Source organism: Tursiops truncatus, chromosome 13, assembly GCF_011762595.2.
Source record: "Tursiops truncatus isolate mTurTru1 chromosome 13, mTurTru1.mat.Y, whole genome shotgun sequence".
In the NCBI taxonomy this organism is placed as follows: Eukaryota; Metazoa; Chordata; class Mammalia; order Artiodactyla; family Delphinidae; genus Tursiops; species Tursiops truncatus.
Window position 1 is genome coordinate 11936591 of NC_047046.1, and position 26545 is coordinate 11963135.

Genomic DNA, 26545 nt, shown 5'->3' on the forward strand with positions numbered 1-26545 from the left:
CCTGGGCCACGCTGGGGTTTTGGAGCATAGAACAGAGCTTTGTTTCTTTAGTGTCAAGATTTGTGAAAGTCGTTGACTGGGGTCCCCTGAGCAAGGTCCCCAGTACCCCAGTCTGGGAGGGGTGTGGGATGTGGCCCCCTCTGCCCCCCTCCCTCTCAGAGAACAAAGGTGCCCGAGAGGTTACTAGGGTCCCATGGGGGGACTTTGGAATACTTCCAGTGCAGAAAGCCCCTTAAAAGTGACCATTTACACCTGCAGCATTTATACATAGACTAGTAGGACTTGTACGTTGTGTTTAAAAGTTTAATGAAGAATTGGGTTTCTGAATTTATTTATTTTATTTATTTATTTTTGGCTGCATTGGGTCTTCGTTGCTGCGCGTGGGCTTTCTCCAGTTGCGGCGAGCGGGAGCTACTCTTCGTTGTGGCGCGTGGGCTTCTCACTGCAGTGGCCTCTCTTGTTGCAGAGCACGGGCTCTAGGCACACGGGCTTCAGTAGTTGTGGCACGCAGGCTCAGTAGTTGTCGCTCACGGGCTCTAGAGCACAGGCTCAGTAGTTGTGGCGCATGGGCTTAGTTGCTCCACGGCATGTGGGATCTTCCCGGACCAGGGCTCGAACCCGTGTCCCCTTCATTGGCAGGTGGATTCTTAACCACTGCGCCACCAGGGAAGCCCAGGTTTCTGAACTTATGACTTCAATAAGTTGAATATAGCTTTTAAAAAAATCCTATGGGGTAAAAATCGCGAAAATTGTTTTTAATTTTAACCCACCACTTCCTACCCATATCTGGTCCTGTCCCCTCTTTTTCTGAAAAATCATGTAAGGACATCCAGGGGTGAGTTTACCCTGAGGCTTCAAAGCCAGCGCGTCAGGGCCCCACTCTGTATGGGTTCCTTACAAGTCCCAGCAACTGACTTTTTGAAGAATTCCTAATGCTGAACTCTTTTTCTTCAAGAGGGCCCCCCAGATTATATGTGTTTCTGGACCCCCCAAACCTGAATCCACCCTGATCACAAAGCACTCTGTTCTGAGGCCTCTTGATGAAAAATGCTTGGATAGAAAATGTTCATCTGACTCATTAATTGAGCACCTAATATGCAGAGACTTCTGTCCTCAAAAGCTTTTCTTCTAACAGGGAAGACCTTCCATAAATAAGCTTGTTAAACTATGCTGATTTTAGACAGTGAAGAAAATACAGTACTGGTTTCTTGCACTTCTCCTTTCTTTAATGGGGTCCCTTGAGCATCAAATGTTTTAAACAGCAGCCTTTGACTTCCTGATAGTGCCCTGGCAGGCTCTCCAACCCCCAGAAATAGATGCGATGGAATCCTTCAAATCTAGTGATGGGGGCCAGGAGGGTGCCTGATTAGATAGAGCTGCATTACAAAAATATTTTTAGCTGCATCGAGCCACCACATGTGGAGTGATTCCCGGGATGAACGCAACCACAGATGTACACGGGGAAGAAAAAGGACGCAGCTGCCCACTGTCCAGCGCCACCAAAGTGCCGAGCAGCACTGTGATGGGCCAGATGTCAGCAAAAGTCCTGACTCCAGGGCTTGTTTTGCATCCCTCGGCCGTGCCTCTCACGGCTTTATCCAGTGAGAGGTTAGCTGTTAGCTGTGTGGTCTCGAGGGTCTCGGCATGAAGTTCACACCATTACCCCATTTGTCAGATGAAGAAACTGAGGCTAAGAAGGTTAAGGTCCCACAGCAAGGCTGGCTGTTGGAATAGCCAGAGCCCTGAACCACTGTGATCACATCGCTTTTCCCCAAGTGAAGTCACTTTTTAACCCAGTCGCTTTGTTTTTTAACCTGTCAAATAACTGAGGATTTACTTTTTCTTTTTTTAAGAAGTACTCACAACAGTGAAAGAACTGAGGCCCCACTTAGATGGTGAGGCTGTTTCACTGTCAGTATTTAACGTATTCCAGGAGTTTACGAGGACTCCCTTTAAAGCCTCAGCTAGGATGATACACATTCACTTAAAAAGAAAAACCCGCAGTTACTTGTAAAACTGCCCAGGAAACAGCAGGTGAGAGTGGCCCCGGGGCTCTCACACCTGCTCAGGGGACCGTGTGAGGTCAGATGTGAGAAGGGGACCCATGAAGGCATCAGTTTGGTGTGAAAGGGTGCCCAGGTGTCCCCCAGATCAGGAAGAAGCTCCCTAAATGGTCCTAGATTTAGGGACTCACATACAAAAATTTTTTTTAACAGATTCTTTTCCCAGGACTATTAATACTTGACTCAGTCCTTGCTTTACAAAAGCAGGTGTTAAGACCTTCCATGGCAGGTTCTAGTGCCGAGGAGACCGAATGAGAAGTGAGGCTCCCTCTGCCCCTCGGGGGGGGGGGGGGCTTCTGTTCAGGTGTGTGCGTGTGAGTGTGAGCGAGGTAACTAGCGTATAAGCCAGCTTGTTATATACAGTGACGAAGGAAACGGGGCAGAGAGGGTGCATCCCTTGGGACCACCACGTGGAGAAGGACCTTGGGACAGGTGGTCGTGAAGGCCCCCCTGAGGTGGCCGCCCTGAGGCTGAGAGCAGAATGGAAAGAAGGGGCCGGTGTGTGGAGGGAAGAGGGAAGGATGCTCCAGGCGGAGGTGGGACCGAGCTCCATCAGCCCGAGTGATGAGAGGACGGGAGAGTTGGGGGCAGATCTTGGAGGCCCGCCTTGGCCGTAGGAAGGACCCGAAATAAAAGACTCAGTGCTGGCTCAACATACCACCTGGATATTAACTGTCTAATTTGTATCTCCGGCCGGGCCATCTCCTCTGAACTCCAGACTCACCTAGCCCCTGCCCGTCCCCTTGATGTCCCAAAGGCATCTCACGCTTAATACATCCCAGGGCAAAGCCCCCCGTCGCCCCCCACCCCGGACCTCCCATCCAGGCTGCCATCAGCTCTCACCTGGGTTAGTTATCATAGCAGCCACCCCCCCCCCAAGACCTCCTGCTCCTGTTCTCCCTGCCCCACCCTCGTATAGACCCACAGTGATGCATGGTGGGGGGAGATTCCGAAAATGGCACTTCTCTGCTAAGGCTGCTCCGTCTCGCCGAGGAGAAGAAGTCAGGGCTGCCTGGTCAGTGCGTGTCCTGCAGAGCCCTGCGCCCACCACCCCTCCGATCTCCTGACCATCTGCCTTTTACTCCTTCTGTTCCAGCCGCGTGGACGTTCTTCCTGTTCCCGCCTCAGGGCTCTAGCACGCACCGTTCCTTCTTTCTGAAATGCTTTTAGAAGCCGGAATAGGCTTTCCACGGGCGCTTGGAGCTGGATCACTCTTGTTGGTTGGGGGGGAGCCTGTCATGTACGTTGTAGGATGTGGAACCGCATCCCTGGCTGCCTGTAGTACCTCTTCCCAGTGCGACAGCCAGAACTGTCTCCAGACGTTGCCAGGTGTCCCCTGGGGTTGAGCACTCGCCTCCCGCGGGTCTGTGCTCACGTGTCACCTTCACCGTGAGGCCGTTCCCAGACCAGCCCACGGAGACTTGCACCAGCTGCCTGCGGTCTCATCCATCCCCGATGTGCTCGATGTGTCTGCGAAGCGCTTCTCACTGCCTGAGATGCTCCGTTTTCTTTTCTTTTTTTTCTTTTTTTTAAAAAGTGTGTTGTTTTCCTTCTTTAGCCAGTGTGACTTTGATACCATTAACTCTTAAGTGTCATTTTCTTTCTTAAGTTTTTGGCCACACCCCACGGCATGTGGGATCTGAGTTCCCCAAACAGGGACCGAACCCACGCCTCCTGCACTGGAAGGCAGAGTCTTAACCCCTGGACCACCGGGGAAGTCCCTCCGTTTTCTGTCTCTATCATTTCCCCCACTGGAACCCCAGGAGGGATCATGTCTTTCGCATCGCTGCTGAAGCCAGCACGCAGAACAGGGTCTGCCACCTGGAAGGTGCTGCAATACCTGTCGCTCCCCCTGTAATGAGTACGTGACCGGTATTGGGGTGCGGCCGGGCCGGGCATGGAGCAGCAGTGGGGGGCGGGGCGGGAAGCGCGTGCGGGGAGGAATCAGGTCGCTGATGCTGCCTCAGCTTTTGGAAGAGGCATTTGTCCGGGGGCGGGGGGACCGGGGCTTTCCTGCCGGAATCTGTTGTGCAAAGGCATGTGGATGAGAGAACCGCCTGGTGCAAGTAGGGAATTCTCAGAGCTTCTCAAACACAAACTTGCGTACAGATCCTGGGGATCGAGGTGAAATGCAGGTTCTGAGTCAGCTGGTTGGGCCCAGCCAAGACCCTCCACTTCTCGCAAGCTCCCTGGTGCTGCTGCCACTGCTGTCCAGGCTGCCCTTTGAGCGGCTCGGCACTGCCTGCCAAGACACGGGCTAGATGAGACGTGCTCCTTCCTTCATGAGCCCCTGTGGGCCCCCAGTTACCCTGCTGTTCAACCATCACAAGCTCAACACTAAGTGCAGGGAGGGGGTCCGGGAGGGTAGGGCATGCGGCCCGCAGAGGAGAGAGCCCCGTGTCTTTCCTTGAGCTGTGAAGCCCTGGGCCAGCAGAGAGCAGGGAGGCCGGGGCTCCAGGCTGAGAATCCTCCCCAGACTTGCAGAGAGAACTTTGCAGTTGAGCTGAGCCTCAAAGCCGCCGGAAACCAACCCACACCGCAAGGCAGGAGGAAGTGCCCGGCCCACCCTCCTTCGTGGTTTTTTCGTCTTTCCTTCCTTTGTGGGCTGGACACTTGTCTTGCCCTCTTTCTGGGTCCCCGATGGGGCCTCTCGGGGCTGGGTGGGATCAGATGCCTCATGAAGATCTCTCTCGTTCTCTCTGTTTAAATTAAAAACCACAACTTGAAGGAAATAGCAAGTGTGAGGAAGTGCATGGGGGTGGTGAGAGCTGGATTCAAAGCTCTTCTACTAGCTGTGTGACGATGGCTTAGTCACTTCACCTCTCTGGGCCTCATTTTCTTGCCTGTAAAATGGGGGGTCATTGGCGTCACCCATCATTGGGGTGTGAGGGTGATTAAACATGGCTGAGCTCACAGAGTACTCAGCCTGGCACAGGAAACACGAGGGGGACTCGAGGGGGAAAGTTGTAAACCCACAGAAGCTGTGTGCCCCTGGACCCCTCATGGGTAGACCCCTCCCAACTGGTCACTGGGGCAGCATCGCTGGACCACTGGCCACCGTGTATCAGCTCCAGCCCCAGCCCTGGGCTCAGGGTGAAGCAGAGCTGTTCCCACGGGTGGCAGGGAGACCTTTGGCTGAGTTGGTTCAACCAGCCCCATGGGCACCTGGGGGTGGGAGGGGAAGAAGGAAAAATGAGACTGAAACTGGCCTTTACAGGACTATTGAATCAGAACCTGCATTTTACCACGATCCCCAGGATTCGTGTGCACGTTCATGTTTGAGAAGCGCCAAGAGTTCCCTGCTTTCTTTTTGTATTCTTTTATTTATTTCTTTATACAGCAGGTTCTTAATAGTTATCCATTTTACACACATCAGTGTATACATGTCAATCCCAATTGCCCAATTCATCTCACCACCATCCCCACCCCCACCCCCGCCGCTTTCCCCGCTTTGTGTCTATACGTTTGTTCTCTACATCTGTGTCTCAATTTCTGCCCTGCAAACTGGTTCATCTGTACCATTTTTTAGGTTTCACATATATGCGTTAATATACGATATTTGTTTTTCTCTTTCTGACTTCACTCTGTATGACAGTCTCTAGATCCATCCACGTCTCTACAGATGACCCAATTTCATTCCTTTTTATGGCTGAGTAATATTCCATTGTATATATGTACCACATCTTCTTTATCCATTCATCTGTCGATGGGCATTTAGGTTGCTTCCATGACCTGGTTATTGTAAATAGGGCTGCAATAAATATTGGGGTGCATGTGTCTTTTTTTTTTGTGTGTGGTACGCGGGCCTCTCACTGCTGCGGCCCCTCCCGTTGCGGAGCACAGGCTCCGGACGCGCAGGCTCAGTGGCCATGGCCCACGGACCCAGCCGCTCCGTGGCACGTGGGATCCTCCCGGACCGGGGCACGAACCCGCGTCCCCCGCATCAGCAGGCAGACTCCCAACCACTGTGCCACCAGGGAAGCCCACATGTGTCTTTTTGAATTATGGTTTTCTCTGGGTATATGCCCAGTAGTGGGATTACTGGGTCATATGGTAGTTCTATTTGTAGTTTTTGGAGGAACCTCCATACTGTTCTCCATAGTGGCTGTGTCATTTACATTCCCACCAACAATGCAAGAGGGTTCCCTTTTCTCCACACCCTCTCCAGCATTTGTTGTTTGTAGATTTTCTGATGACGCCCATTCTAACTGGTGTGAGGTGATACCTCGTTGTAGTTTTGATTTGCATTTCTCTAATAATTAGTGATGTTGAGCAGCTTTTCATGTGCTTCTCCGCCATCTGTGTGTCTTCTTTGGAGAAATGTCTATTTAGGTCTTCTGCCCATTTTTGGATTGGGTTGTTTTTTTTAAATATTGAGCTGAATGAGCTGTTTATATACTTTGGAGATTAATCCTTTGTCCATTGAATTGTTTGCAAATATTTTCTCCTATCCTAAGGGTTGTCTTTTCGTCTTGTTTATGGTTTCCTTTGCTGTACAAAAGCTTTTAAGTTTTATTAGGTCCCATTTGTTTACTTTTGTTTTTATTTCCATTGCTCTAGGAGGTGGGTCAGAAAAGATCTTGCTGTGTTTTATGTCAGAGTGTTTTTCCTATGTTTTCCTCTAAGAGTTTTATAGTGTCCTGTCCTATTTTTAGGTCTTTAATCCATTTTGAGTTTATTTTTGTGTATGGTGTTAGGGAGTGTTCTAATTTCATTCTTTTACGTGTAGCTGTCCAGTTTTCCCAGCACCATTTATTGAAGAGACTGTCTTTTCTCCATTGTATATCCTTGCCTCCTTTGTCATAGATTAGTTGACCATAGATTCGTGGGTTTATCTCTGGGCTTTCTATCTTGTTCCACTGATCTATATTTCTGTTTTTGTGCCAGGACCATATTGTCTTGATTACTGTAGCTTTGTAGTATAGTCTAAAGTCAGGGAGTCTGATTCCTCCAGCTCTGTTTTTTTCCCTCAAGACTGTTTTGGCTATTCTTGGTCTTTTGTGTCTCCATACAAATTTTAAGACTTTTTGTTCTGGCTCTGTAAAAAATGCTATTGGTAATTTGATAGGGATTGTATTGAATCTGTAGATTGCTTTGGGTAGTATTTTGGTAGTCATTTTCACAATATTGATTCTTCCAATCCAAGAACATGGTATATCTCTCCATCTGTTGGTATCATCTTTAATTTCTTTCATCAGTGTCTTATAGTTTTCTGTGTACAGGTCTTTTGTCTCCCTAGGTAGGTTTATTCCTAGAAAGTTTATTCTTTTTGCTGCAGTGGTAAATGAGAGCGTTTCCTTAATTCCTCTTTCAGATTTTTCTTCATTAGTGTATAAGAATGCAAGAGATTTCTGTGCATTAATTTTGTATCTGGCAACTTTTCTGTGCATTAATTTTGTATCCTGCAACTTTACCAGATTCATTGATGAGCTCTAGTAGTTTTCTGGTGGCATCTTTAGGATTCTCTATGTCATGTCATCTGCAAACAGTGACAGTTTTACTTCCTGTTTTCCAATTTGTATTCCTTTTATTTTTCTTCTTGATTGCCATGGCTAGGACTTCCAAAACTATGTTGAGTAATAGTGGTGAGAGTGGACATCCTTGTCTTGTTCCTGATCTTAGAGGAAATGCTTTCAGTTTTTCACCATTTAGCAGGATGTTTGCTGTGGGTTTGTTGTATATGGCCTTTATTATGTTGAGATAGGTTCCCTCTATGCCCACTTTTTGGAGAGTTTTTATCATAAATGGGTGTTGAATTTTGTCAAAAGCTTCTTCTGCATCTATTGAGATGATAATATGGTTTTTCTCCTTCAATGTGTTAATATGGTGTATTACATTGATTGATTTGTGTATATTGAAGAATCCTTGCATTCCTGGGATAAATCCCACTTGATCATGGTGTATGATCCTTTTAATGTGGTGTTGGATTCTGTTTGCTAGGATTTTGTTGAGGATTTTTGCATCTATATTCATCAGTTATATTGGCCTGTAATTTTCTTTTTTTGTAGTATCTGTCTGGTTTTGGTATTAGGGTGATGGTGGCCTCATAGAATGAGTTTGGGAGTGTTCCTTCCTCTGCAATTTTTTGGAAGAGTTTGAGAAGGATGGCTGTTAGCCCTTCTCTAAATGTTTGATAGAATTCACCTGTGAAGGCGTCTGGTCCTGGACTTCTGTTTCTTGGAAGATTTTTAATCACAGTTTCAATTTCATTACTTGTGATTGGTCTGTTCACATTTTCTATTTCTTCCTGGTTCTGTCTTGGAAGGTTATCCCTTTCTAAGAATTTGTCCATTTCTTCCAGGTTGTCCATTTTATTGGCATAGAGTTGCTTGTAGTAGTCTCTTAGGATGCTTTGTATTTCTGTGGTGTCTGTTGTAACTTCTCCTTTTTCATTTCTAATTTTGTTGATTTGAGTCCTCTCCCTCTTTTTCTTGATGAGTGTGGCTAATAGTTTATCAATTTTGTTTATCTTCTCGAAGAACCAACTTTTAGTTTTATTGATCTTTGCTATTGTTTTCTTTGTTTCTATTTCATTTATTCCTGCTCTGGTCTTTATGATTTGTTTCCTTCTGCTAACTTTGGGTTTTGTTTGTTCTTCTTTCTCTAGTTCCTTTAGGTGTAAGGTTAGATTGTTTATTTGAGATTTTTCTTGTTTCTTGAGGTAGGCTTGTATAGCTATAAACTGCCCTCTTAGAACTGCTTTTGCTGCATCCCATAGGCTTTGGATCATCGCGTTTTCATTGTCATTTGTCTCTAGGTATTTTTTGATTTCCTCTTTGATTTCTTCAGTGATCTCTTGGTTAGTTAGTAACATTGTTTCGCCTCCATGTGTTTGTGTTTTGTACATTTTTTTCCCTGTAATTGATTTCTAATCTCATAATGTTGTGGTCAGAAAAGATGCTTGATATGATTTCAATTTTCTTAAATTTACTGAGGCTTGATTTGTGACCCAAGGTGTGATCTATCCTGGAGAGTGTTCCATGTGCACTTGAGAAGGAAGTGTTATCTGCTGTTTTCAGATGGAATGTCCTATAAATACCAATTAAATCTATCTGGCCTATTGTGTCATTTAAAGCTTGTGTTTCCTTATTAATTTTCTGTCTGGATGATCTGTCCACTGGTGTAAAAGTGAGGTGTTAAAGTCCCCCACTGTTATTGTGTTACTGTCGATTTCCTCTTTTATAGCTGTTAGCAGTTGCCTTATGCATTGAGGTGCACCTATGTTGGGTGCATATATATTTATAATTGTTATATCTTCTTCTTGGATTGATCCCTTGATCATTATGTAGTGTCCTTCCTTGTCTCTTGTGACATTCTTTATTTTAAAGTCTATTTTATGTGATATGAGCATTGCTACTCCAGCTTTCTTGTGATTTCCATTTGCATGGAATATATTTTTCCATCCCCTCACTTTAAGTCTGTATGTGTCCCTAGGTCTGAAGTGGGTCTCTTGTAGACAGCACATATATGGGTCTTGTTTTTGTATCCATTCAGCGAGCCTTCAGTGTCTTTTGCTTGGAGCATTTAATCCATTCACGTTTAAGGTAATTATTGATATGTATGTTCCTATGACCATTTTCTTAATGTTTTGGGTTTGTTTTTGTATGTCCTTTTCTTCTCCTGTGTTTCCCACTTAGAGAAGTTCCTTTAGCATTTGCTGTAGAGCTGGTTTGGGGGTGCTGAATCCTCTTAGCTTTTGCTTGTCTGTAAAGCTTTTGATTTCTCTATCGAATCTGAATGAAATCCTTGCCCGGCAGAGTAATCTTGGTTGTAGGTTCTTCCCTTTCATCACTTTAAGTATATCATGCCACTCCCTTCTGGCTTGTAGAGTTTCTGCTGAGAAATCAGCTGTTTACCTTATGGGAGTTCCCTTGTATGTTATTTGTCATTTTTCCCTTGCTGCTTTCAATAACTTTTCTTTGTCTTTATTTTTGCAAATTTGATTACTGTATGTCTCAGCGTGTTTCTCTTTGGGTTTATCCTGTATGGGACTCTCTGCACTTCCTGGACTTGGGTGGCTAAAAACTTTCCCATGTTGGGGAAGTTTTCGAGTATAATCTCTTCAAATATTTTCTCGGGTCCTTTCTCTCTTTCTTCTCCTTCTGGGACCCCTATAACGCGAATGTTGTTGCATTTAATGCTGTCCCAGAGGTCTCTTAGGCTGTCTTTATTTCTTTTCATTCTTTTTTTCTTTTTCTGTTCCGCTGCAGTGAATTCCACCATTCTGTCTTCCAGGTCACTTATCTGTTCTTCTACCTCAGTTTTTCTGCTATTGATTCCTTCTAGTGTAGTTTTCATTCCAGTTATTGTATTGTTCGTCTCTGTTTGTTTGTTCTTTATTTCTTCTAGGTCTTTGTTAAACATCTCTTGCATATTCTCGATCTTTGCCTCCATTGTTTTTCCGAGGTCCTGGGTCATTTTCACTATCATTACTCTGAATTCTTTTTCTGGAAGGTTGCCTATCTCCACTTCATTTAGCTGTTTTTCTGGGGTTTTATCTTGTTCCTTCATCTGGTACATAGTCCTCTGCCTTTGCATCTTGTCTGTCTTCCTGTGAATGTGGTTTTTGTTCCACAGGCTGCAGGATTGTAGTTCTTCTTGCTTCTGCTGTCTACTCTCTCTCCCTGCTTTTTTTTTGGGGGGGGGGGGCTGCACCACATGGCTTGCAGGATCTTAGTTCCTCAACCAGGGATTGAACCCGGGCCATGACAGTGAAAGCACTGAGTCCTAACCACTGGACGGCCAGGCAGGGAATTCCCAAGAATTCCCTACTTGGCACCAGATGGTTCTCCCATCCCCATGCCTTTGCACAAAAAATCCTGGCAGGAAGGTCCTGGTCCCCTCCCCACGCCCCTTAGGAGAAGCTGCTCCCGGGCTAGAGCTTCCGGGTGCCACCTAAGGGGTATTGTTCTTAGCAGTAAGACATTTCTTCAGCTCTCTGCCTCGGTTTCCTCATCTGTAAGGTGGAAATATGTTCTTACCTTGTAGGATAATAATGTAGGGCTCTCAGAACAGTACCTGACACCTTGGGAGTACATAGAAGGTCAGCTGCTGCTGCTGCTATAATTATCACCATCATCATTTTAAAATGACAGTCTCACTGCGTGTCAGGCATTATGCTAAGCACCTTACCTGTGTTTATCTCATTCAATCATTTCATTAACGCCATGGTCCTGCTGGGATATTCCCACAATCCCCATTTTACAGATGAGAAATCAAGGCTCTGGGACATGCAGTGGCTCACCCAGGGCCACATGCCTGGTCAGGAGCAGAGCCTGGACCGGCCCCCAGGTGCACTTGACTTCACTTCCCCTTTGATATTGGGGGGTGGTGCTTGGTCTGTACGCAATTCACAGATGAGGAAACTGAGGCTTGGAGAGTCAGTAAGGTGCCCGTGGTGAGGGACAGTGTGGTTCTAGCTTCTGGAGAAAGGCAGCTAGGCTTCAAAGACACCTGCACAGACCTGCCAGGGGCTGTGCGGCCAGGACCCAAAGACACTGTGTCCCCTGTTCGATTCCTGGCACCTGCCTCACCTCTGGGCGGTCAGACCTCTTCTTTGTTGTTAATTTTCTCCTCCAGACACACAGTCAGGCTCTTCGAGGTCCTTCTGCCTCTATCCTCCTCCTGGGGCCTTGCTGTCTGCTCTCCCTCCCAAGTCAGCCAGGGTCCCTCTGGCCCTTTGTAGGATGTCATAGTGCCGGGGGGCCCTTCTTGCCACCTTCACAAGCATGGGGACCGGTGTCTCCCAGTGCCCCCCGAACCTGCAGCATCCCCATTTTTGGCCTCTGTTCCCTCCTGGGGAATTAATCAGATCTACTTCCCAGGCGTGTCCCCACATGTGGTCCTTCCAGCAGCCCTGGGACAAAGCTCCTCTGAGAGCCCCATCCAGGACTCGGCAAGGCAGAGCGGGGTTGTGATGCTCTCCAAGGATCTGCAGACTGACTCCTGGGGGGCACCAAAGGGTGTGGATGGCTGGGGAAGGAGCAGAGCCTGGGGGCCGGGTGCCCTGCCCACACCCGCCGTCCCTTCTGCTCAGCTGTTCGGTCCACACGCCGTGTTTTGAGCCCCTGCGCAGCCCTCAGCTGTGTGAGGCCTTGAGGCTGTGGTGCTGTGGAGACGAGAGTCCCGTCCCCGTGCTCTCGGATGCCTGAAGGCCTCCATCCATGGAGCCCTTGCTCTTCGCCAGGCACCGTGCTGAGAGCGACAGCCGCACGAGGCTTCTGTGTGTAGAGGAGCAAATGGAAGCTCAGAGAGGCTAAGTCACTTGTCCCAGCAGAGCTGGTAGAACCCAAGTCTGACTCCAGAGGCTGTGCCCACTTCACAGATGAGGAGACTAAGGCTGAGGAAGAGTTAGCAGTAGCCAAGACCCCTGGCCAGTGAAAGCCAGACAGGGCTTGGGGGTCTCCTGCCAACTAGCAGCTGCTCGCTTCCTTTCCCTTCTCCCCACATCCCCTCTCAAGCTCCACGTGGCCCCTTTAACTTGACCTGTTCCCATCCCGGCGGCTCTGGGTTTTCTGTTTCCTCCTGTGGCTGCTTTCCACTCACTAGGAAGGAGGGGAGGATGGGGGCCTGTGCCAGTGTGGGGCGACTGTCATGTGCATGGGGAAAAGGGACAGGGGTGGTGAGATGATCTTTCACAGACTGAACACAGCCGTGACCCCAAACCCAGAGCAAGGGCAGAACATCGTCAGCCCCAAGAGCTCCCTCCTGCTCCCTCCTAGTCAGCATTCCCGGTAGCTGACCGTGAACCTGCACAGGTGAGCGCCTCACGTTTTGTTCTTTATATCGATGGAGCGATAGTGCAGTGGTTCTTCGCTTTTTGGTTTTTAAAAATAGCTTAGGGATATTTTAAAACAGCCTCATTGAGATATATTTCACATGCGACACACTTCGCCCACTTGAAGTCTACAGTCAATTTTAGAATGTTTTCATCACCCCCAAAAGAAACCCTGTGCCTACGAGCCATTACCTATCCCCCGGCCCCTGGCACCCACCAGTCTGCTCTCTGTCTCTATGGATTTGCTCATTCTGGACATTTCGTATAAATGGAATCATACACCGTGTGGCCTTTTGTGTGTCTTCTTTCACTGCTAAGTGGGGAAATAAGGTTCACGCTTGTGAGGTTCATCTGTGTTGTAGCATGAGTCAGTACTGCATTCCTTTTTTTATGGCCAAATAAGTATTCCATTGCTGCAGGCCAGCTGCTCTGTGTCGCCCCCTTTAGGACTGGGCTCTCGGGAATCTAAAATGTTGGCGTCCACTGACGCCGGCTCCTGAGTTTGGCCAAGTGCTGCGAGCAGGCCGAGCTGGGAGCGCTGGGGGATGGGGAGAGGCGGAGACACACAGAGATGGAGAGAACACGGAGGTGTCGGGGCCCCAGGCAGGTCCTCCTTCTCCTCCCTGAGCCTCAGCATCCCCATCTGTAAGGTGGGGGCAGGACAGGGGTCAGCTGTGTCATGACAGGACCTTCCAGCTCTGACGGTGCTGAATTCTCCGTGTATGTGACACTTCCTCCTTCCCAGCATGGGTTGGTTCTAGTTTCAAGTTCTGAATCTGAGGGCTCCTGGACATCCTCGTTTTAAGTGGCTAATATCCTTCCTCCTCTCCCCACTGGGCGTGCCCCCTTGTTCACCGGAATTCCCAGCCTGTGCCCTGGGTCCCTTCCAAGGCCACTGCCCGTTGAAGTCCAGGGAGCTGGAAGCAGATTCCGAGAACAAAGGATGGCCTTATGCAGGAAGGTCAGGTAGATGAGGGACTTGCCTGCCTCCACGCCTGCAAACCCACAGCCTCTAGGACCCAGCAACACCTGTGCGCAGCAACAGAGTGTCTGTGTTTGAAATTCACCCTCTGCTGCAAGCATCTCTCCTCCCTCTCTCTTTTTTCTGGCCGTGCTACTGTTTGGCATGCAGGATCCTGTTCCCCGAGCAGGGAGACCGGGGATGGAACCCACGCCCCCTGCGGTGGAAGCGTGGAGTCTTAACCACTGGACCACCAGGGAGGTCCCTCTCTCTCTCTCTTTTTTTAAACAGCTTTGCTGAAATACAGTTCACATATCCTACAATTCACCCACTAAGATGTGCAATGCAGTGGCTTTTAGTATGTTTACAGAGTTATGCATCCATCACCACAGTCAATTTTACAACATTTTCATCATCCGCAAAAGAATCCCCAGACCTGTAGACACCATCCCCAGACCTGTAGACACCATCCCCAGACCTGTAGACACCATCCCCGCTCCCCATCACTCCCAATCCCCCAGCCCCTGGCAGTCACTAAGCTACTTTCTGTCTCTGTGGATTGATTTATTCTGAACATTTCATGTGAATGAAATCATACGCTATGTGGTCTTTTGCGTCTGCCGTCTTTCACTTAGCGCTGTGTCTTTAAGGTCCGTCCGTGCTGTAGCCTGTATCTGTATTTCATTCCTTTCTATGGCTGAATACTATTCTCTTATATGGATAGACCATATTTATCCAGTTATCTGCTGGTAGACATTTGGGGCGTTTCTACTTTATGGCTGTTAGGAAGAATGCTTCTATGAATATTCATGGGCAGATTTTTATGTGGATGAGTTTTCATTTCTCTAGGGACATACCCAGGTATATACCCAGGAGTGGAATCCCTGGGTCTCATGATAACTCCATGTTTCTCACTTGTTGAGGACCTGCCACACTGTCTTCCAAAGCTCCAAGCCAGCATCCTGCTTCTCTGATTCCAGAAGGGCCAACTGAGGGTTTCCCTGCCTGGGTTCTCTGACCCCTCGGAATGGGGTGCAGATCTTGTGTTGCTGCATCTTCCTGGGGGTGGGTGTCTAGGACGTTTATCAGATTCACAAGGGCATCTCTGAGCCTCCAGACCCTCTGTGGTCCTGCCAGTCCAGAGGTTAGAGGAGGAGACAGACCAGTGCAGCATATTCCAGTCCTGTCTCATTCTGGACTGTTCGCGTGGAGTCTGCTCAGGATAAAACAACACAGCTTGAGAAGCGATGAACATGCTCTCTGACGTCTGCTTTCTTTTCTCACTCTTTCCCCGGTGCGCCCCCTCCTTGGTACCTAGCAAGGAGAACTTCAACAACATCCCTGACCTGGAGCTCAACCCGATCAGATCCAAAATCGTCCGTGCCTTCTTCGACAACAGGTGGGCCTTTCTCCTGGAGCTGCCGATGGTGGGTGACTTTGGGGGAGCATTTGCCCTTGTAACTTCTTGCATGACTCGTGTGCTCGGAACAGCCCCTTAAGCTGACGCAGAGAAGAGGGGGCTTTGTCAGGTAGGAGCTACAAGCCACAGGTCCAGGGTCTGGCAGTCCTGGATTCATGGCTGGGTGACTTGGGACAGCTCACTCAATCTCTCTAGGCCTCTGTATTAGTTAGCTTTGGCTGTGAAACAAATTACCCCCAAACTTAGCAGTTTGAAACAATATATATTTATTGGCTAACCATTTTTGAGAGTCAGGGATCTGGGTTCTCAGGCTCAGGGTGGGTCAGCTGGGGCTACATTCACCTGAAGGCTCGATTGGGGGAGGCTCTGCTTCCGAGCTCACTCTCCTGGCTATTGGCTGGAGGCATCTCATGGACCAGTCACCAGGGCTACCACACCTGGCAGCTGGCCTCCTCCAGAGTAAGCTGTTCCAATGAGAGAGAGAGAGAGATTGGACACCTGAGATGGAAAACACCATCTTTTGGTAACTTCATCTTGCAGATAACATGCCATGACTTTTGCTGTATTGTCCTCGTCAGAAGTCACTGGGTCACCTCGCACTTGGAAAGGGGACTACATGGGGCATGAGTACCAGGAGGCAGGGTCACTGGGGCCCCTCTCGGAGGCTGCCTCGATTTTCTCACATATAGAACGGAGGTGATAATAGCACCTGCCTCTCAGGGTTGCTGTGAGGCTGTGCTGAGATGAGGTATGTTAAAGAGCCAGGGTAGCTGTCGTTACGCACAGCACCCTGGCTTACAGACTGAGGCAGAGACAGGCACCATGGACAGTATCCCAAAGCTGAGGCTGACACCTGAGTTCATGTCCCCAAATGTCTAGTGTCATCGGAGTTGAAAGACTCACATATCCTCGTGGAGATCACTGTGTCTGAGGCTTGGTGGAGAGGTGCAGGGGTGGGGGGGTGAGGGGGTCACGCCCTCTCCAGGTTGCCAGAACCTGTGGACAAACACACCAGGGGCCCAGGCCTGACACCCTGTGTCTGCAGAGATCGCTGAGAAGCAGAGAGAACTGGCAGAAAGAGGAAGGAAGGGAATAGGCATGTCCCTTCCTTGAGGTCGTATCATGGGTGGGGACTCCCGGATGGGTTTCAAGTTGTACGAGCCTGAACTGCCCAGCTCTGGTTCTGCCAGGGCTGCAGGGCCCTAAGGAAGACTCCGGGCCTCACCTGTTTATGGGTTGGGGCTACGGGGTCCTCAGGCTGCCCCAGAAAATGCAGAGGCCTTCCTCCCGGACCTGTGGGGTGAGACCTGAGGAGAGAGTGCCCAGGAGTTAACTAGGCAAAGCAGAGAGAGACCAGAACTGCACGTGCAAAGACCCTGTGGCACGGGGAGTGGTGCGAGTGGCAGAGGGGGCCTGGCTGGAGCACAGAAGGCCAAGCATGGTGAGAGGTGTCGGGTGGGCAGGGCCCTCAGCTCCTTTTTAATCCTCGTTCTGCCTGCGGAATCCCAGAGGGAGGCCTGGGTGGGCAGTGAGGCAGAGCAGGATTGGGGGGGACTGACAGCTAGTGGAGAGGGGAGGTGGCAGGGGGAGCGGTGATGCGGCCCCCAAACGTGGAGACGATATGGTTGTCAGGGCCTAGAGTTGGAGGCATCACAAGAAGATGGTGCAGGGTGACCAGAGCCTAGGGACACCTAACATGTGTCTGTATAGACACACGCCTGCATGTATGTGTCTGTGAGGCTTGTTTCCAAACGGCTGGACGAGACTGGGCCAGTTGTGAAGTTGGCCGGGCCCCGGGGACCCAGCCTTCTGTGGGTTGGAGCTAGAGGGGCTGGTGTCTCCTGGCCCTAGGTGTGCTAAGGTGAAGAGAGGATGACACCCCAGAGGTCCTGGCAAACCCTGCCTCCCCCGAGCCTGTGGAGCCCACCCAGGGCCAAGGGCTTGGTTCTTCCATCCTCACCGCCAGCGCAGGAGGAGACAGGTTGGGCTGGAGAGGGGCCCGAGGGAAACCTCTGGTATCCTGATTGGGGGGTGGGTTTCTCAGGTGCACACATTGGTCCAAATGTAAGATATGTGCCTTTTACTGTACGTAATTATTCCTTAAAACAAATCTGGGGACTTCGCGCTGGTGGCGCAGTGGTTAAGAATCCACCTACCAATGCAGGGGACACGGGTTCGAGCCCTGGTCCGGGAAGATCCCACATGCTGCGGAGCAACTAAGCCTGTGTGCCACAACTACTGAGCCCGTGTGCTGTAACTACTGAAGCCCGCACGCCTAGAGCCCGTGCGCCACAACAAGAGAAGCCACCGCAGTGAGAAGCCCGCGCACTGCAACGAAGAGCAGCCCCCCCCCCGCCACAACTAGAGAAAGCCCACGTGCAGCAACGAAGACCCAACGCAACCAAAAATAAATAAAAAGTAAATTAAGAAATTTATAAAACAAACAAATCTGGCCCGAGGTGGCTTGGTGCTCAGCTGTCCCCTGTGGGAACCAGAACAGATCCAGGAGTTGCGTTTTCAGCTCTTAGAGTGGAATTTAGGCGTTGCCAGGCTTCTGTCCATGAGCACTGCCTCTGCTGAGGGGACAGTGCGTGGGCAGGGGCCAGAGGACAAGAAGGCGTGCCCTGAGTCCACAGTCCATAGTCAGAGGCAGGAGAGACCCGCTACTGTACTTGAGGCATCTGAGGTTAGGACAGAGCTCTTAAGGGCAGCGCAGGTGCAGTGGCACCTAAAGGGTGGAGGAAGGGGCCTTAGTCGATCAGGGAACGTTGAGTGCCCAGAAGGTGGGCATTGAAACAAGCTTTGGGGCCCCTGGGGAGGGAAGGGTGGTGAGAGCTGGGCGGCTGGGACCAAACCTCTTGGGCCTGGGAGACGAGGTTGGGGGCTTGGGGGTCACCCCAAGAGCTGGAGGAGCTTCCCAGAGGGCATCGAGGAGAGAGCGACAGAGCCTGATTTGCTTTTTGCAAAGCTCATTCTGTCTGCGTGTGGTGTGCTCGCTGAGATGGTGGAGGCTGGACCAGGCTATCCCAGGAGAGACGAGAAGGGATCCCAGAGAGATGGGAGGAGTGAAACTGGAGATGGACTGGATATGATGGGGACGGAGTCAAGGGATTCTCGGGTCTGCAGTGCGGGCAGCTCACGAGGCACCTGCTCTAGGGAATTGCTATCGGAAGATGACGCCTGACAGCAGGAGAGGGAGGGCAGTGGCCAGTAGGGGATGGTGAGAGCCTCCCCTGTGGGGCCTGGGGCCTCGGCCTGGGGCGGTTGCTTAGAGACACGGTGTGGAGAAAGGGAGGCCCCGGGTGAGTCGGTGGGCAGCCCAGAAGTCACCAAATAAGGGAGGATTAAGGAAAGGCTTCCCTAGCCTGGACCCAGAGCAGCTTGGCGCCTGTGCCTCCTTCACATCTCGTCCTGTTTCAGCAAGGAGGTGGGGGAGGACTCAAGAGGAGGGGCTGGAGACGGGATTTTCCTTTCAAGAAATACCAGCGTCCACCTTGCTTCCTAAGACGTTTTGAACCGAGAAGCTGGTCTTGGAGAGCAGTTTGAGCTGGGTTTGTCCCCACCTCCAAGGGCTCTGATCCTTACAGGGTCATCGGAGAGTTAAGGAAGCGAAAAGACTGCTCTAAATCAGGCCTCCTTGCAGAAAGAATGCTCTCGTGCTGCGTTGCAGATTTGGATGTAGCCCCTGTTCTTCTGTCCCCCGACCCAGGTCTCGGGTGCTCCGTTGTGGAAGTGGACTGGAGTGCACGTGGGTCTGGCTCTAGGTGCTGCGTCTGGGTTTCCTCGGTCTCTGCATTGTGGTCACCTTTAGAGACCATGATGCTGGCCCGTGTGGGCCTCCTGGGGACACTAGGAGGAGAAGGGATGCCTAGCCCCTGAATCAGGTCCTGATGCTGAAACAGCCAGGTCTCGACCTTCCCTGAGAAGGACCCGTTCGTGGCCAGCCTGCCCCGGGGTTGATCACGTGTCCCCCGAGCTCGTCATCCCTCTCGCTGCAGCCTGAACCCCTTGAGAGGGACGTGCAACCCAAACACAGTGAAAAGACCTCCGAGGAGCCCGATAGATCCTGGGGCTATTTTTACGCCCTGTGAATTTGGACTGTGCCCCTGGCAGCAAGAACTCTGAGATGATTAAAAATCTGCCTGGAGTAGCGGTGGAAAAACTTTGTAAGAGAAGATTTCCGGGAAGATTGAGAGTTTTTACTCCAAGACTAGGCTTCCTGAGTCCAGAAGATCTCGCCTCACCTCTCAGATTTGTTGTTTCATGATCCACCTTCCCGGTTCCAGGCTTGGGAGCCACCTCTTTCTGGAAGATGTCCTGGCATGGAAGATTGGGAATCGCGAGATCTCTAAACTGTGAAGTGTGGTACTTCAGGGGCAGTATTTGAAAAGGAGTAGATGGGCCCCTAGAGAGAGAACCTCGAATGTATTCCTTTAAACCGAGATATGGTCCTAACCGCAGGTGGGACCCAAATGCATTTGACAAGCCCTAGCCCTTGACTGTTATCCCGGGCCAGCTGAGAACTGTCTCTTTGAAAGGATGCACAGTGAGGGCAGAGGGACCCTCAGCCCATCAGCCCGATGGCCACCTGCACCAGCGGAAGTCGGTTAGTGATGAGGGTTTGGCAGCAGTGGGTCAGGAGCCCGTGTTTGGTTGGCGTCATCTCCAAGCTGTTTTCTCAACTCTTCTTCTCTGCCAGGACCCTCACCCAGTGGCTTTTCAGTGCACTCACGCATCTGCTGAGTATCCTCCGTGTGCTAGGCACAGGGCAGACCCAGCCTTGGGTTCGCTCCCCGAGCCCCGCCTGGAACACAAGCCCTTTTCTTGCCCCCTGCAGAAAAGCACATCCATAGGGATGTTGGAGTGGTGGGAAAGTGCACGGGGAAGGGAGGTGTGACGCAGGCCCCCCTGGGACTCTGTGCCGTGATCTATCAGAAAACCTGCCGTCATCGGCGAGTTTTGCACTTTGGTAGGAAACGTCAGTCAGAGCTGCCTGTAACTGATCGTTGTGCTGGAGTTTTAAACAGCTGATAGCAGGAATTGGCAAACTTTCTCTAAAAGGCCAGAGAGTAAATATTTTAGGTTTTGCGGGCCACATGGTCGCTGTCACAGCTGCTCAACTCTGCCTCTGTAGCTTGTAAGCAGCCACGGATACTATGCAAATCAGTGGGCCTGGCCGTGTGCCAATAAAACTTTATTTATGGACGCCGAAATTTGAATTTCATGGAGTTTTCACTTGTCATGAGATGCTATTCTTTTTTTCCCCGGCATTTTTTTCAACCATATAAAAACTCCTCTTAGTTTATGGGCTGTATAAAAATAGGCAGCATGTGGGATTTGGCCCCCCAGGCTGCAGTTCGCTGACCCCGATCTAAAGGTAAGGGTCAGGAGATGTACCTGGGGGAATTACTGCCTCGCTTTCCCCGTGTTTAAGTGCCCAGCTCTGTGCACCGCAGCGTGCCCGGGCAGCCCTCCATCCCAGCAGCTGTGCAGTTGCCCGTGTCTCCCCCCAGGCCCTCAGATGGTGATTTCTTGGGGGGGGGGGGCCTCCGGGGAGGGGCTGGACTAAACTGCCCTGGGGCCCGGGGCCCCCACGAGCAGGTTGTTGGGAAACAGAACCCAAGGCTGGGACAGCCATCGTAGGTGAAGTGTGTGCGCAGAAGGGCCGGGTTCCCGAGGGCTGTTGGTAGCAGGAGGGCAAGATTCTGTTCTTAATGCATTTCCGACACCCCCTCGTGGCTCCCGTAGGAACCTGCGCAAGGGGCCCAGCGGCCTGGCTGACGAGATCAACTTCGAGGACTTTCTGACCATCATGTCCTACTTCCGGCCCATCGACACCACCATGGATGAGGAGCGGGTGCAGCTGTGCCGGAAAGAGAAGCTAAGATGTGGGTGTCCCGGGGCCCCTCCCCGGTGCGCACCTGGCCGCCCCCAAGGGGGTGTTGGGGAGGGTTGGGTCAGGTTGCACCAGCCCAGGCCTTGGGGAGGTTGGTCCCGATCTTCACACACAAAGGGTGGCGTTTGCACCTCCCTCTCCTCCGAGGCTGTTGCGTGGCAGCCTCCTTGTTGACACTTCTCAGCAGCTGGTGGTTTTCTGGGAACAGAAAGAGGTGTCAGTGATTGGAAAAGGTTAAGGCCCTTGGTTTGGACAGACCTGGTTCAATCCAGCCCCTTCACTAAGCAGCTGTGTGACCCTGAACCTGACGGTGGGGATGAGGACTGAGCATAAGGATGATTCTGAGGCTGGGTGGGATCTCGGGTGCTTCCTGAAAGTTCCTTTCTTCCCTCCCCTGGCCCATGACTGGCCACTGTACGCAGTTTCACGGGGCGGCCTCTGTGGGGCTCGTCCGTCCCAGAGGAGCCTCTGCTGGCCCTGGGCTCTGAGCAAGTTTAGCTGGGATCGGCCTTGGTGGGGGATGGCACAGAGTCCCAGGGTGGCTTGCGTCACACCTCCCTTCCCCATGCACTTTCCCATGACTCCAGCATCCCTCTCTATCCCACCCGAGCAGCAGCGTCTGCGCAGCGTCTGCAGGGACATGTAAACACGGGGCTTGGGCTATACTTAGCTCGGGCTGTGTACTGAGGGTTGTTGGGGGCAGGGCGGTGATGCCTGGTGTCCGCCCGGCTTCCACACTGTTCCAAGGACCAGGTCAAGGGGTGTGAGGGCTGTGGGATGGGACGGACTCTGGTTCAAACCCCCGGCTGCCCCTCCCTTAATGGGGTGGCTGCGGGCAAATGCCTTAGCTTCTGTGAGCTTGGCAGCCCAGTCTGTGAAATGGGCTCAGGGTAGCCCTGGCCTCACGGGGTCATGTGAGGATGAGAGGAAGAGATGTTTGCACAGCGTCGGGCTGGATAAATGCCAGGACCGAGGACTTTTATGAGCCTGAGGCTGAGCTAGGGGGCAGAGAGGTCACCTCCCCTTTAGCTCCTGGCTCTGTTGGGCTGCGGGATGCTGAGTGATGTCTGTAAAGGGACCACGTGATGTCACTAAGAGTGAAATAACCGGAGCGGGTGTGAATGCCCCTCGTACCATCAGGGGCCGGCTCAGGTCAGCCAGGGGCAGGATGTAGGCAGCCGGGTCCGTGATCTGCCACAGGCCTGGGATGACGGCCGCCCTCTGGGTCTGTCAGGAATGACACTTTGAAATAACGCTGAGCTGGCTTCCTGTTAATGAGACTGTCACATCATCTGCACTCACAGTGTGCCAGGCGGTCGCTGGCCCTGGTCCACCAGCCTTAGCTCACCTGGCAACACCATGAGGCAGATGTGTGCTTACTCCCATTTTACTGATGGGGAAGCTGAGGCTCAGAAAAGTTAGGTCACTTGCCCAAGGTCACCCACCAGGAAGTGGTCGGTCTGGCCCCATGGCCTTTGCCCTCTATGGCTTTGGCAGGTTTCCGTTACTGGGGTCTTTTGCTCAGTTTGAGGTAGGGGAAGGTTGGGAGGCGGGGCAACCCGGGCTCCCCCCCACCTTGCCTGACTCAGCCGCTCTCTCCCCCTGCCACCCCCCAGTTCTGTTCCACATGTATGACTCAGACAGCGACGGCCGCATCACCCTGGAAGAGTATCGAAATGTAAAGTATGCTCCCGCGCCGGCGGGCCCCAGCGCCTCCCCTGCCCTGCGGCCGGGACGGAGGCCCAAGTTCACGGCGTCTCTGCTCCACCGGCAGGTGGTCGAGGAGCTGCTCTCCGGAAACCCCCACATCGAGAAGGGATCTGCGCGCTCCATTGCCGACGGGGCCATGATGGAGGCGGCCAGCGTCTGCGTGGGGCGGATGGTGAGAGCCGCCGGGGCCGGACCCCCAGATCCCTCCCTGCCCCTGCTGACCCCGCCGTGCCGTGCCCTGGTACTAGTCTGTGTTTGTGGAAGGCCCCAGCGGGCAGAGGCTGTGCGTGTCCTGCTCGCCGCTCTAACCGGGCCTGGCGCAGACCACTGCTCACAGGCTAATCGCTGCTTTCCTGTCTCCCCAGAAGACCGGCCCCATGTCCCAACCCCTGGGGGGTCAGGCCAAGCAGGGGAGTCTGGGCTTTGGGGTCTGTAGACCCCACTACGTAGCTCCCTCGGGCCCACAGGCAGTGCCTGGCACAGTGCCAGGCCTGGTTGGCGCACAGCCCGGGCTTGCTCTCATTTAATTATTAATGAGGGGATTTGTGGCCTGGAGGGCAGGGGTCAGCAGGGAGCTCTCTTGAGGGCCCACAGTCTGGGGTCCAGCGAGGAGCTGGGAGCAGCGGGGGGTGACGTGTAGATGAGACAGGAGAGGGGCTGGGCCATCAGGGCTTGTGTGCTGATGAGGGTGGGAGGCTCCGTGCTGACAGAGGCACTTGCAAGGCTGCTACGGTGGCCCAGGCGGAGGGCCGGGCTCGAGCTCTGATGGGGAGGGAGGCGGGTGGGCCACGTGATCAGGAGCTGGGACACAGCTGAGGCTTGTCAGGGTCCCACTGGCGTAGAAGTGGCTGGATCATTTCTCGGAACCGTGCTGTCGGGCCTCCGGTGATGTCGGTGGGTTAGAGCAGGGTTTCTCCGCCCGGCCTTGTTGACACGTGGGCTTGTCCTGGGGTTGCAGGGGCCTGAGCAGCCTCCCTGGCTTCCACCCACTAGATGCCAGTCACCCTCCAAGTCGTGACAACCAACATGTCTCCAGACACGGCCCACCGTCCCTGGGGCGGGGGGCGAAGTCACCCCCCAGTGCAGAACCGTTGGCGCAGAGGGGCACAGGAGCGAACGGTCAGGGCAGTGGTAACTGGCACGTCGTATGAGGGGTCACTGCCGGCTTTTACGTGCTCTGATGGTGCCGTCGTCAGGGTGGGGAGGCACGGACTCTGGCAGGCGCCCCCTGGAGGCTCCAGGCAGCCAGGTGCCCCCAGGGTCACCTGGAGGGTGACCACACAGCGTGTGCAGGCACCGTGCTGGCTTCTTCACGTGCATCGCTTCATAGATTTGTAACCTTGCTTCACTGGTGGGGACATAAAGAATTTTCTGGACTTTGGGGGCAGCGACCTTTTTGCTGCGCTGGGTGGACTCGCTCTTGCAGGGCCGGGTCCACTCCAGACAGCCCCTGACGCAGGGGCTCGGAGCCCCCCGGGAGCCGTGCGGGCAGGCACGTGACCATCTCCTTGGATTTTCTTCCCTGAGGGTTTCGGGTGGTCCCCCTGGGGCCGTCCCCTCTGGCTCCTGTGTATTTATAGTGGCTGCAGCCCCAGACACCATCATGGCTTTGGGGTGACCCCAGCCCAGATGAAGGGGTGTTTTCCTGCTGAAACCTGCTGTCTGTGCCCAGGCCTGTCATCAGGAGATGGCGGGCAGGGGGCTGAGGTCACTTTCTCAGCCTGTATTTCATTTGTCTGCTTCGGGGACCCAGGGAGAGGCTTCTGGCTTTGGCGAAGCCACCCCACTCAGACAGTTAAACTGCCGCGGAAAAGGCCGGTGACCTCGGTGGGGAGCGCGGGGATTCCCCTGCCGGGTTGCCCGAGCCAGATTCCCACTTGATTTAATGACACTCTCCTTCGTTAAATTGCTCCCCGTCCCGCTCCAGTTTCAATTGGCGGCAGTTTTCTTAATTTGCTGTAGTAAAATTGCTGTCAGCTGCTGATCTGCATAAAAGCTGCACAGCCTCAGAAGCCGGGGCTTTCCGGGAGTCCGTGCCGGCTTCCCGGGTGCGCGTCCCGCTCGCCGTGTGCATCTCTCTTTAGGTACGGATCCTCTGTGTGCTCTTAGAGGGTTTTCTTGTGTGATCGTCGACCAGATACACACAGAGGCTCAGGGTGAGGGGTGGCCGAGTCAGTTCACACCCTGTGGCCCCTGAGGACGCTTATTAACATTTCTGCCCGCACCTCTCACCAAAGACAAATGACGCATCGCCCCGCCGTAACGGACCTCCGAAGCCGGCTATCGACCGCGACAGTGAGCTCTTTCCAGGGTGTTTCCCTGGAAACCTTGTTGTGGCTGGAGGCTGGGGCAGCTATGCTGGGGTCTCAGCCTAGGGCGCTGCCCTGACCCTGCATCCCCTCCACCCGGTGCCCGCCCTCCAGCCCGGCTCTTGGGCCGGGGGGACCTTATCTGTAATTAGCTCCCCTCGCTGCCCTAGGAATCCGGAGTCTCTGGCAGGGAGTGGGCGGCCACTCCTGTCTGTGCCCCTGGGCAGGAAGAGCCGACAGCCCTAGGGACAGGGCTGGCCCAGGCCTTCTAAAAAATTGGTGTTTTTCATAAAATTAAAAAGTATATCCAGGGGACTCCCCTGACGGTCCAGTGGTTAAGACTTCGCCTTCCAGTGCAGGGGGTGCAGGTTAGATCCCTGCTCGGGGAGCTAAGATCCCACGTGCCTCTCGGCCAAAAAACTAAAACATAAAACAGAAGGAATGTTGTAACAAATTCAATAAAGACTTTAAAAATGGTCCACATCCAAAAAAAAAAAAAAAAAGTATATCCAAAATTAGATTAAGAACAGAACCCACCTCTGGGAGCTGTTGTGAGGTTTGCATCAGTTCGTGGTAATAACGTTTGTAAAGTACACACGGCAAGTGCTCAGAGAGCGCCTGCCGACGTTTTCTTAAATACACGTAGGAACAAATCTCCAAGCGGTACAGAAAGAGAAGTGCGTCTTTCTTGGCCCTCCTCCCATCGGCCCTGGTCCTTTTCCCTAAAGGGAACTGCCCTTGATGGTGTTATTCCTGACACAGACCGACGTGTACACGTGTGTCTTTCGGTTCTGACTCACTCAAAGTGGCACTGAACTGCCGCAGCTCGCTCTCCCCCGTGCTGACCCCACAGGTCCGCGGAGCAGGTGGCAGCCGTCTGCTTCGTGATGTAGGACAGAATCTGCAGCCATCTTTCTGCTCCTTGTTTGTTTTTTTCCCCCGTGTATGTATCTTGGAGCCTTTTCCATATCAGCAGGTCTAGATCGACCCCTTCTTCGTGGTAACCAGTAGCCAGGGCGACCATGATTTATTTGGCTGGTGTGGGGTGTCAGCCCAGCTTTCACTGTCACAGAGGGCGCCGTGGGGACTTGGTCTTAGCACCATGGGCAGGAGCCCCATTTATCATCTCGTGTGTGTGCAGAGACTGGCACTGCCAGTGACTTGGCAGGTGGGAGGCTCCTGGGCCAGATGTTATCAGGGTGACTCACCTGGCCCTTTCCCCAGTGTCTGGAGTGCAGGTCGGCCCAGAACTGGTCTTACCAAGGCTGGTTTGAGGAGGCAGGACCAAGAAATGGCAGGAGGTGTCTGCTGGTGGCCGTACTGTTGGGAAGTGGCGGGAGGCGGCTGTGCCGGGTGGAGCGAGCCCTGCCTCTGTGCCCACCCTCTTCCTTTCCCACCCTCATCTGACC

The 26545-nt window shown here is 52.4% G+C and overlaps 1 protein-coding gene across 2 annotated transcripts in view; it reads left to right on the plus strand.

Annotated features, from left to right (window-relative positions):
* The window catches only part of TESC (tescalcin), a 62898-nt gene that overhangs the window by 33527 nt on the left and 2826 nt on the right, over positions 1-26545 (plus strand). The window contains exons 3-6 of one of the 2 annotated variants that reach the window (XM_033836926.2): positions 15120-15200; positions 20970-21109; positions 22734-22795; positions 22892-22999. In XM_033836926.2, coding sequence (XP_033692817.1) covers positions 15120-15200; positions 20970-21109; positions 22734-22795; positions 22892-22999 — 391 coding nt within the window. The remainder of the gene's footprint in view (positions 1-15119; positions 15201-20969; positions 21110-22733; positions 22796-22891; positions 23000-26545) is intronic. The other variant, XM_073790111.1, reaches the window with a different exon arrangement.